Below are 12,591 nucleotides of genomic sequence, written 5' to 3' on the forward strand. Positions count from 1 at the left end.
CTAAAGGCAGTGGACACTATTGGTAATTGTCAAAGAATTGCCTTCACAGTTGGTGTATCTCAACATATGCATATAATAACAAACCTGTGAAAATTTGAGCTCAATTGGTCATCGAACTTGCGAGATAATAATGAAAGAAAAAAACACCCCTGTCACATGAAGTTGTGTGCGTTTAGATGGTTGATTTCGAGACCTCAAATTCTAAACTTGAGGTCTCGAAATCAAATTCGTGGAAAATTACTTCTTTCTCAAAAACTATGGCACTTCAGAGGGAGCCGTTTCTCACAATGTTTTATACCATCAACCTCTCCCCATTACTCGTCACCAAGTAAGGATTTATGCTAATAATTATTTTGACAATTACCAATAGTGGCCACTGCCTTTAAGTTGGTAGTGAGTTCCAGATGAGTGGCGCAGATGAAGAAAAAGACATGTTAATGTTGTAAAAAGCCTTATAATTCTTCTTTCAAGGTGAAGTTGAAGAAGTACCTACCTCTACACCTCTTGTAAATGCTTTGAGTGCTGCTGTGTAGCTCCCTCTAATCATATACGCATCCCCAAGACATTCCCAACAATGCCTGCACATACAAAATACATCTTGTTAGTGAGTTCATCAGGATATAAAAAAAGAACGTTGTACTGTAAAACCAAAAGCAAAAAATAGTTAATGGCCTGATTGTTTCAACACTAGCAGAGTCTTTTTAGCTGTTGGGAAAGACTCTGCTGAGGTGAAAATGCCAGGCCATTAATTATGTTTTGCATTTATAACATATGTCCTTTTGGTGCGTAAGCAATAAATATGTATTTTTATTTTCTCATACTGTAAAAAACTGACAAATTTGACTTGAAACAACTTTGTGTTTAACAAAGAAAACACTGTCCCTGTGACCTCCATATTAACTGGTGCTCTGTACCAACTAAGCTCTCTAGCCCTATGTTGCAGTCTCCCTATTTGGCGTTGGTCCCGTGTTTTGTGTAATGCATGAAAAACAACTCAGTGCACTTATCATAAAGAGAAGGGGTTTGCCCGAATGTTCCTGGTATGATTGGCTGCATATTACGTCACAGCAACTTGTTAACCATTAGATGGTGCTACGTAACAGGAGTACGTCTCATACAAATTCAAACATACAAGTACACATAGCCCCATATACAGAAAATATTGTATGTTAAAGTGCCTTCATCAATATCTTTGTTCAGGATACCAGTCAGTATAAGCCATTCAACATGTTAAACCTGTAACAGCCATATGGCCAGGGAACACACCTACATGTAAGTAAATGATACAACATTGGAAGCAGCAGCCAGGGGATCAGTTTAATTTTGTTTTTACAAATAATTTCCTAATTTAATTAACATATGCCCTGTACATTGTAATTAATATTAATTGAATAAATAATCAACATCAACCCACCTGTCTTTAGGATCAGCTCGTAGTGCTGCCTGGAAGCTGTTATTATGAAAAAAACAAATAAAACAGGTGAACATTTTGTGTCAACAAAACATCTCAAAAACCTTCCTCTTTTCTAGTTCTGTCATTAGAACTTCTGTTACAGATTCTACATGTACTGTAGGTGTCTGTGTCTTTTTTTGATCGCGCGTCAAGACCATTTGCCACCGACTTTAAACCGGCCTTGGTCTACCTCATTGGGATAGTCTTTTTAGTTTTTCCTCCCAGGGCGCTATTCTCAACAATAATCTGTCTACAGCCTCATTAGAACTGTCTTTTGGGCATAGTAGTGCACCTTTAGACCACTCTCAAGGCACTATTTTCAACAATACATGTAGCCTCATTTTGACTGTTTTTTGGGTCATAGTAGTTCATCCTTAGTCTTACTCTCAAGGCGTTACTCTCAACATTTACCTGTCCATAACCTCATTGTGACTGTCTATATGATGATAGTAATGCACTCCTCGTCTCACTCTCAAGAGATTATTCTTAACAATTACCCGCCTTATGACTGTTTTCTGGGGGTGAAAGTAGTGCACCCTTAGTCTCACTCTCAAGGCATTATTCTCAAACGTTTACCTGTCTATAGCCTGATTGGGACTGCCTTCATGATGATAGTATAATCCCAGCCTCAGCCAAGCCCACTTGACAGTTCCAGCAGCGGCAGTTTGGGTCACATTTCTGTATAACTGTACAGCAGATTCCTACGGAGAAGCAGATAACATTGAAACAGTCAATTCCCAATGTCCAAACACCATTGAATGTCATACAAAAAAATTTTTTCCCCTGCTACATGTATACCAAGTTGAGTCTCTTCTGGAAAATTGTAACTTTTTCAAAACTTGTTGATACATTTGAAAAGAGTATGTTAATATCTCATGCTGATAACTTCTTTGGTTCAAAAGTTGTGAAAGTAGAAACACCAAGAAATACAATCGAGAGAAAAAAAACTTACAACAAGGGATTTAAGTTGAGTTGTTTATTGAACATGTACATAAACATTGGCTCATTTTCATTCGATGCTAACTTTAACACCTTTGTGATGTTATTTACCAGGAAGAAAGTTGCCAGTTAATGTAATATCCAGGCACTTAATATTATGAAAAGAAATATTATTGAAAATTGCCTGTTTTGGCTTCTTTCTCCATAAGAATATATCCGACTAATGACTCATTTAACTTGAATGATCGCATCACAAATTTGATAAGATAAAGTCATGCTTACCTTATCTCCCAAGTCAACGCAGGCATCTCCTAAAGACATCCCTGCTTCTTCGTTACTCGGCTTCAACTCAAATGCTTTCTGGTAGCATTTTCTCCCTTTGCTAATAAAACAAAGGAACGACAACATTACTGTTCTGAGCAATGTGCACAGATTGAACATAAAAAACACACATGGTATAAAGATGGTCATGGTGGAAAACTTCCCAAGAAATATTTTTGCCTTATAATAAACCTGTGAAAATTTGAGCTCAATCGGTCGTCAAAGTTGCGAGAAAATAATGTAAAAAAAAAAAAAAAAAAAATATCACATGAAATTGTGTGCTTTCATATGCTTGATTTCGAGACCTCAAATTCTTAATCTGAGGTCTTGAAATCAAATTCGTGGAAAATTACTTCTTTCTTAAAAACTATATTACTTCAGAGGGAGCCGTTTCTCACAATGTTTTACACTATCAATACATGTAGCTCCCCATTACTTGTTACCAAGAAAGGTTTTATGCTAATAATTATTTTGAGTAATTACCAATAGTGTCCACTGCATTTAAATTGGTTTAGTTTTTTGGTCTCTCAAGTCCAAAATTTACCGTTTGAAAACATACATTCCCAATTTTCTTGTGTGTCTGATGACCACTTAAACTCTCACATGTTTGCTATTTCTTGTATAGTTGGGTGCCATTAAGAGTGGCTACTGCATGGTCTTCGACAATACATACCAATTTTCTAAACCTTATCTTGAAAGAAATTAATCCAGGTATCTATGTCATGATATTACATGTAGCTTGTAGCACCTCAAAGTATTTTACCTTTTGTCACCGACAACTTTCCAGTAGAAGTGGCCAAGGAATAGAAAGGTGTCTGAATAGTAAGGATCCAACTTTGCAGCCTGGAAGAAAAGAAAACAATCATTAACTAGTTCACAGACACAAATCTGAAATACTTTTACTTGAGAAAAAAAGAAGAAGTCCAAAACGTAATGTTCACCGAGATCACTGCTTTTTTTGTATTACATTTCAGCTAAATTAATATTTTGTTAAATATTTTTTGGGGTATTGCAACTGTTCAACTACAATCCCGGCCATATCTTGTTGGGTCCCTACACGTCCCCCAGCACGATCTTCGCTGCCATCAACATTGAACGGGGGAAATTAGGGAATGTTTATACTGTAGCCATATTGGGAAAGGGTGGCCCAAGCATTTTGGGCGTGATTGTAGCTTACTTTAGTCATCGTCAGTCTTCCTGACATGTTTTGACACGTGGGGATTAGAGCAAGCTAATCAAAATATAGCGACCAATTTTAATTGCTCCACGACAGTGGAGTAAATAACGAGATGTCCCCTTGATCCACTAAGCAAAATCTACTCCCGCCTAGGTAGTAGCTCAAAAGCAGGACAGTTCTTTCCATTGAATTCAGAAATCTCTTCCGCGGCAGTAGCAAGACCTACAAAGAACAAAATCTACACAACATAGAGATACAATGTACACATCGTTTGTAGTACCCGCTGCTAAAACATAGGATTCGAACTGCCTCTAGCTGGTAAGACACTGCTCCAGAATTGCAAAGGTCGTGGGTTCGAATCCCACCCGATTAATATGCCTGTGATTTTTTTTCACAGAACTTTGGTAAGTACTGAGTATACAGTGCTAACACACATTGGTGTTTTTGGGTAAAAACCAAACTAAATATACACATGGTGTATTTACCGAAAAACACAATATACAAAAAAACAGTTTGTTCCCACTTTAAACTGAATGGTGTTACGTACCTTCAACAGTGATGCCAACATCTTTGACTTGTCACTCCTTGTAGTCTGTCCCATCTCCCAGTAAACCTTTCCCAGCCAGAAATGGTACAGTCCACAGTCTGATGCAAGACTCAATGTGTCAAGAAACCTTACCAAATTAAACAATCATATCATGGGTGTGTTACATGTACAATTAACTTCCAGAGAAAATATTAGTCAAGAGAAGACGCTTTTTCATGGCAGCCATTTTTATTTCTCAATATATAACTATTCAGTGAAGCTGAAAGAGAGAAGGATTCAGCAGCTGATTTCACAAAACGCTAGGATTAATCTTATCTGTAGTTAGGACGAGTAACTCAGGATGGGTTCAATGCGTCCTAACGCCTATGGTTTTGAAACTCCACTCATCCTAAGTCCTAACATTAACCCCAAGTTAGGAAGAGTTCGGTTGAAACGACGACAGATCCTAAAAACTGGGTCTTTTGTTCATCAATATGAGAAGAAGAGCTTTCAGATAACACAAAAGTTAGACTTTTGGTATATATAAAAGCAAGTACTTCCCAACATATATAATGTTTATGACATAAATTAAACCACAATGTCATAGCTGGTGTTGCAGCTTAGTAAATTCCTCAAATGACCCCAGGTCACATCATTTGCCTGCCACCTGGCCACGGTTTGCCCTGAAATGCAGGCATGATATTTGGTCCTTGGAAAAAAAAATAGAGGAATGTGATCGAGTACAATGGCTACCCTACAATGGAGAACATGAAGAAGCTTCTTTGGGTGACTTTATCACAAATTTACAGAGGGGCAAAAAAATAATCGGAAATCAGACTTAAGTAGGGAGAATATCTATGCCTGAAAGATTATCTATATTTGCAGTTGGCGATTACCTCTCTTCTGCCTGTTGGTATTGACCTTCAGTAATACAGATCCTTCCATGGAGAGCAAACACTTTGTCATCTTGACTGTTAACCTCTTTTGCTTTCTCATAAAACTGGAAAACAAAACACATCAAAAGCAGTTTGATTTTGTTTGGTGAAGCCAAGGACTGTCAGAAAAATGAACTTAATCACCATGTTAGCCAAGAACTTAATGGAGAGAACTTCAGTCAGGCTATTGATGGCAGGATTTCATTCAGTCGACAAAATTCTGACTTCAGACCTTCAGATTCAAAACTTTAGCCAGAAATTACCTCTTTCTCAAAAAATATGTTACTGCAGAGGGAGTCCTTTCCCACAATGTTTATTCTATCAAAAGCTCCTTGATGCTCATTACCTTCTTAAACAATATGTATTTGTTTAGGATATACCAAAAGTGTCCTTTAAGGGACGCTTAAACCCATTTGTTTCAATTTCTGTTGTTTTTCCTCATAACATCTTGATTTCTTTGGCAATGACATGATGCTCCTTTAAGTTCCAGTTATTATTCATTTGATTGATGTATTTATTTGTAAAAAAAAAATATACCCATTATTATTAAAAAATTGTTTTTTATTTACTCTGAGCATTTATGAGAGACAAGGAGTGTGTAGACATTTTCTGTTCGCTTGCAATAAACTTAGAAATCTCAAATCAAAGGTTTCTCTTTTAGGTATATAATTCATTTTAAGCTAGAACTTTACCTCTTTGGTCTTCTCAGCATTTCCCAGAATAAGATATGTTGAGCACAGTCCACAGAGAATGTCCAACTTATTGCCATCATCCTGCTGCTCATCACAAAGTAACTGAAATAATAAACAAATTTTCACATTGGTGATATAAAGATATAAATGCTCACCGAAGTGCCCTTTAAATTTATATTCATAAATAGGCCTACCTCAGTTTCGCTATTCCTATTGGTGGAAAGCGCGTCACGTTGAGGTGTTTAAACCATTGATAATGACCAGTGTTTATAACCGATTGTGAGCGGAGACTCCGCGCTAGTCTTGATGCCAGACGTTTCTTTTTACGGGCGATGTAGACACTGTCGGTGAGTTGGCCGCGCTGTGTGTGAAAGGAAAACCAGCCGAATATGCACCAAGACTATACGCGCATGCGCACGAATGGAACCGGAAAACACACGCGTACGGACGTCGTACATGTGCATGAACATGTATACTGAACATACCATGGAGGTGGAAACATACAGAGCTCAAGCACTCGGAAACGGTTTTACAGAGTTTCTTACTTTATTACGCCTTTTAACCAAAAAGGTATTTATGAATTGGAATCAAAGTGTGTTGAATCGGTTTTCAACTAGTGGTTTAAACCCGCCGAGGCCTGGTTCTTGATAATTTACCACGACTTCGTCTCAGTAAAATTATCAAGAACCAGGTCTCGTTGGGTTTAAACCACTAGTTGAAAACCTCTTCACTTAGTTACATGCACCACGATCCCAGTTTAGGGCATTCGGAAGAACCATGATTTCTGGTAGGAAAATTTCCAACCATTTCAATGATCCGGTCAGAGTTTGGATTCAAATTGATGTCCACAGACAAACAAACAGACAGACAGACAGACAGACAGACACAGACAATCAAACCACACTATCTGACCATAGAGAAGAATTTAAACAAATCCTAAAATAAATAAAGTGATGAGTCAAAAGTCCATGACCTTAATTGTTTGGCTATTGCAGATCACAGAGCAGGTTAACTTCTGACGGGGCATATGGATTAATAGATTTCCGTTTGCTGCCTAACGCATGCATGCACTCCTTCACTTTCAAGAGAAAAAAAAGCACAACCGAGCCTTTCAACACAACTGATTTCAATAATGTCAAAGCACAAGACAAGAATGATTTTTAGTGGCGAGACATGGTTGAATTATATAGGCTGGATGATTCAGTGTTTCATTCCCCATACTACGGCTCAAATGAAAATAGAGAACAATTGTTGTTGCTGTTTTTTACCCCTAATAGCGGTCCATTAAATATTTGATAAGAAGAAGGACATGTCAATTAATCAAACTCCTTGCACTTAGCAGCGAGACTATTAGGGATAAACAACCCGAACTTTGGTTGAACCCTAAAGTTCTTTTCACACGGTCAAAATGTAGCCAGGGTCCCTTGCTACAAAATTTACGCGCGTAGATTGTTTATTTGGTATCACCGTGTGTGACTGAATTAGTGAGCTTTCCCACTGCAAAGTTAAAAAACCAACAACCCTTGTGTGACATGAGAGTGATATGATGAATTGGTAATCCTGATCACCTTGATTGGACAAGACAGCACCCACAATAGCATGCACTGTATGGACCTTTTCACCTAGGACATCGTTCAATAAACAAGGGTTCCTTTCACATGATGATGTACGCGTCCTTGGTCAAAACTTCCGCTAGCGTAAGATTTTGTCGTAGGTCCGGACCTCCGACAAAATGTAGCAATGTTGGACAAGATTTGACAAGGGATCCTAGACACTCAAAAAATTATTGTCCTTTCACACGAGGTGCATTTTGTAAAATCTTACAACCATGCTACAATTTAGCAAGGGACCCTTGCTAAATTGCTCTTGTGTGAAAGGGGCTTTACAGTACACAGCAATGTGTTAGCACTGCATACTCAGTACTTTCCCAGAGCTAAAAAAAAATCACAGGCATACTGCTCGGGTGAGATTTGAACCCACAACCTTTGCAAATCTAGAGCAGGGTCTGTGACCAACTAGACCACCAAGATTGCCCGGTAGCATTTATGATATTTATCCCTGATGCAAATTTAACATCTATTAAAATTTGGCGGTACCCACTGCTAAAATGTAGAACTGCCTCTAACTACCGACAATCTTGCTTACGCAACATATTTCAAAATTCTTTACTGTTGGACAGACAAAAGGGCAAGTGATAAACAAGGGACAGGTTCACCGCTGAGAGCCACTTGCCTAATAAGTGAAAAGTAAATAATCAAATTTATATCAAGTCATTTGGACTATTGCAACAGCCTCCTTCATGGTTTGCCAGACAATCTCAATAATACCAAACAACTTCAAAGGCCTAACACTAAGGCGACCTACTTTATATTTGTGTAATCTTTCAACTGTAGGTTTTTTGCCCACATTGCGTTTCGGATTCAACCAACAAACATCTCTTTAAGCTCTTGGTCTTTGCTTCCCAAGTGTGTTATATAACCCCCCCCCCACTTGTTTGGGTCATTCCACTCCACATTGATGTGATTTGTTCATTGTTTTAGCTCGATCAACTGAAACCAGTGATTAATTCTTTAAGTTTTATCTCTTCATATTAATCTACATGTAATAAGCAACATTTGACTTAAGTTTAAAGTCAGAACATCATTGCAATTTGGAGTTTAAGGTTTTCATTTAAGGTTTTCATTGTTTCAGCTCATTCAACTGGAACCAGTGAATGCACAAAGAGAGGTTTGTCGTTTCTTATGAATCTATATGAAAAAAGCAATAGTTTGATGTCAGTTCATCATTGAAATAAGGAGTTATGTCTATTTCATTTTTCATTGTTTAAGATCATTCATCTGAAACCAGTGATTAAGTCTTTGAGTTTAAACTTTTCATATAAGTCTACATGTACTTGTTATAGAAGCAATGTTTGACTTAAGTTTCTAGTCAGTACTGTACATCATTGCAATCAGGAGTTATGACCATTTTATGTTTTTCATTGTTTTAGCTCATGCAACTGAAACATGCGACTTATTCTTTGAGTTTTATCTTTTCATATGAATCTATGTATGTAAGAAACAATGCTTGACTTAAGTTTCAAGTCAGTACATCATTGCAATAAGGAGTTATGAACATTTAATGGTTTTCTTTGTTTTAGCTCATTCAACTGAAACCAGTGATTAAGTCTTTCAGTTTTATCTTTTTATATGAATCTACATGTACAGTAAGAAGCAATAAGTTTCAAGTCAGTACATGTACTTTATTGCAATCAGGAGTTATGATCATTTTATATGTTTCATTGTTTCAGCGCATTCAACTGGAACCAGTGACTGAGAGTTTGATTTTGGTTTTAACAAATTATTTCAAAACTTTAAGATTTTAACTTGAGTTTGTTTCTTTTAAATCCAGATGTCCATGTTTGAGCCCGAAAAACTTTTTGTGTGAAACTGAACCACTAGAGTGCAATGTCATTGACTTCTATCCTACTTATGACATGTATCAAGATTTACCAGTCAACATGGTCAAGGGTATCAAATGCTATCGATAGACCGATAGACCGAGTGATAACAGCAATGCTACATGGCCTTTATCTAAAGCAAACATTATCATTTTTGCCCACGAGTACAAATTAGGTGAGTAGTGACCCCCTCTTTCAATTTAACTACAAGTCATGCCTTGACTTGACCACACTCTATCAGGATTCAGATACTTCAGGTTGTATAGACCCGAGAGGTTGACGCATTAAAAGCTTTCAAAACCAGACAACGCTACTTCGAGATTGATAATCTTGTGTACAAGATCACATTAGCCTTGGCTTACATAACGACAACAAGCGAGGTAGGTCTCACAAGCATGAACTGTTTTTGTTCATCTTTTTTCTTTTTTTTTTAAAGCAAGTTTGCCCAAAAGAAGGCTTAAAGCCATTGGACACTTTCTGAACAGAACAATATTAAAAGTTCACAGATTTACAAATAACGTACAGGGTTTACAGAAGGTAATGGTGAAAGACTTCCCTAGAAATATTATTCCATTAAATGCTTTACTTTTTGAGAAAACAGTAAAAAAAAAAAATCAATTCTCGATATCAAGAATTAAGGATTTATTTTTAACACATGTCATGACACAGTAAAACCTGCGGAAACAAGGGTGGGTTTCACCGTTATTTTCTCCCGACTCCGATGACCGATAGATCCCAAATTTTCACAGGTTTGTTATTTTATATTAACTTGTGATACACGAAGTGTGGGCCTTTGGACAAATACCATTTACCGATGTTGTGCGATTGCTTTAAAGGACTGGACACTATTGGTAATTGGCAAAGTCCAGTCTTCTCACTTGGTGTATCTCAACATGCATAAAATAACAAACCTGTAAATTTTTTATCTCAATTAGTATTTGCAAGTAAATAATGAAAGAAAAAACACCCATGTCACACTAAGTTGTGTGCTTCCAGATGCTTGATTTCTCTTTCTTGAAAACTACGTTACTTCGGAGGGAGCTGTTTCTCACAATGTTTTATACTACATGTACCAATAATGACCAACAGCTCCCCTACTCATTACCAAGTAAGGTTTTATGCTAATAACTATTTTAGGAATTACCAATAGTGTCCACTGCCTTAAAAAAGCTTAACACAACATTTGATTTGAAGCACCTCAGATTCCATACTGAAATGCTTTTTGCTTTTTCAAAAATTTCTCCATAGTTTGATTTTGATCATGATGAGTGAGCCAGTACCGACAATTATCTGGGCTGTCCCTAGATCACGCTCCAACGCCCTCACGAAGAGCCTGAGTGGGATCCAAAACTCTAAAATCTTTCATGAATTGTACACCACTGCTTTCTACTTTGGACCAGATAACCGCGTCGGTCCGGCCCCGCCAAAACTGTCCACAGAAGCCACTTCTGAAGTAGACGGAAAAATTGTTGATGGAGGCTGCGTATTCCCGAGCTCAGTCACCTCATACGACTGGGTTAAAAACACCTTGGCTAGAGACTATCCCGGAAAAGTTGTCCTCTCCAAAGAGATGCCTTTTTGTTTGGATTATAAGTATGACAGTCTTCCCAAGGGTTACCGTCACGTCTTCCTGATAAGACATCCACGAGACGTCTTTCTGTCTTGGAAGAGAATGGATTACGAGATCTCTCAAGCACAGTCAAACCAAGCACCAGTGCCCTTCAAAGATTATCAATTGGACAACGCAGAAACAATATCATACACAACAGTCTTCAAGCAATCTTACGAGTTGTACCAGTACCTTAAGGAGAATCATTTGGATGAAAACCCCGCTATCATTGATGGGGACGACCTAATGAACGATCCAGCAGGGATGCTGGAAGCTTTATGCATTAAACTGGGACTTCCTTACTCTGATCATCTGCTCACTTGGGACAAAGGTATCAGTGATACATGGACGATAGGCGATAAATTAAAGCTATTAATCGAAAACTTTCCAGCCTTTGAAAGCTTTCGTGATAGCACAGGCTTCAAGAGGCGCTCACCTGGCAAGGGAGCAAGTTCTGGTGATGCGGACATCACTGCAGATATCCAGCGCTGCATGGATCCCAACATGCCATTTTATCTTAAGATGTATGAGCAACGTCTTAAGGTTGAGCATGCTTGATTGACTGTCAACTTGCAATCCTTCAATGCAAGTTTGCATTACAATATTTTGGCAATAGTGGTTACTCTTATACACATATTGACTGGCAATGAGGTGTACTCTATTTAGCCGAGGGACTTCGAGTGACCAGAATAGCGACCTATTTCTGGAGGTCGAGGACCGAGGGAAATAGGCCCCTCTTTTGGTCACTCACAGGCCCACGGGGGAATAGACATACGTACACTAGTTACCGAATTATGCCAGTCAATATGTTTTTTATAACACAGCTCAGTCTTAAATGTGAAATAAGAACAAAAATCTGGAAAAGAAAGGAAGTTATGTAGTTGCTGTTCACGATTCAAGTCAAGAGAGGGCGCTGAAACCGGGCACTATTTTCAAAGACTAGTGCCCGCAAAACACGTGCGCGCGTTCACTAGATTATATTAGTTCATCCCACGTGACCATGTTTCAGTCAACCAGAATACAAAAAAAGCAAGAGGTGTGATAGTATCTTTTTTACTACTTGCCACTATTTTACTAGATTATAATTTTTGTTTTTGGTTTACGTTTTCTAATTTGTTTTATAATTCAATCAGTAAATTTTAAATATTTTGAATTTCACATGAACTGTATATTCTGCAGTTCCAACTGCTGTATATTTCCGGTCTGATCTGGTGACAACCGGTTCATGCCCAATTCCCCAGAATATTTTTTTGAAGGGTACCAAAGCCAATACCAGGGGCTATGGCTACATTGTAGCTGGCCTCAGTGGTCACCATGTACATACATGTAATTGTGAGTTCCCAGGTCAAAATTCCAGTTGAACCTAGTTAAACTTGGGTCAACTGGTTGAACTGGGTAGTGACCAAACTCGTCCATTTTCCATATTAACCAAAAGGTTTGGACTAGGTTTAACTGTGTTCAACTAGGTTGAAATTATAAACCAGTTGGTTTCTGTCCATT

General features: G+C 37.9%; 1 protein-coding gene across 2 annotated transcripts in view; it reads right to left on the minus strand.

Moving 5' to 3' along the window:
* The window catches only part of LOC139941924 (tetratricopeptide repeat protein 37-like), a 64,659-nt gene that overhangs the window by 17,878 nt on the left and 34,190 nt on the right, over positions 1 to 12,591 (minus strand). For both annotated transcript variants that reach the window (XM_071938568.1, XM_071938569.1), the window contains exons 11-18: positions 6,044 to 6,145; positions 5,313 to 5,416; positions 4,438 to 4,564; positions 3,477 to 3,556; positions 2,675 to 2,774; positions 2,030 to 2,154; positions 1,415 to 1,450; positions 494 to 578 (exon numbers count right to left, since the gene is read on the minus strand). In XM_071938568.1, the coding sequence (XP_071794669.1) occupies positions 494 to 578; positions 1,415 to 1,450; positions 2,030 to 2,154; positions 2,675 to 2,774; positions 3,477 to 3,556; positions 4,438 to 4,564; positions 5,313 to 5,416; positions 6,044 to 6,145 (759 nt within the window). The remainder of the gene's footprint in view (positions 1 to 493; positions 579 to 1,414; positions 1,451 to 2,029; positions 2,155 to 2,674; positions 2,775 to 3,476; positions 3,557 to 4,437; positions 4,565 to 5,312; positions 5,417 to 6,043; positions 6,146 to 12,591) is intronic.

This window comes from Asterias amurensis, chromosome 9, assembly GCF_032118995.1.
Source record: "Asterias amurensis chromosome 9, ASM3211899v1".
Taxonomy (NCBI): domain Eukaryota; kingdom Metazoa; phylum Echinodermata; class Asteroidea; order Forcipulatida; family Asteriidae; genus Asterias; species Asterias amurensis.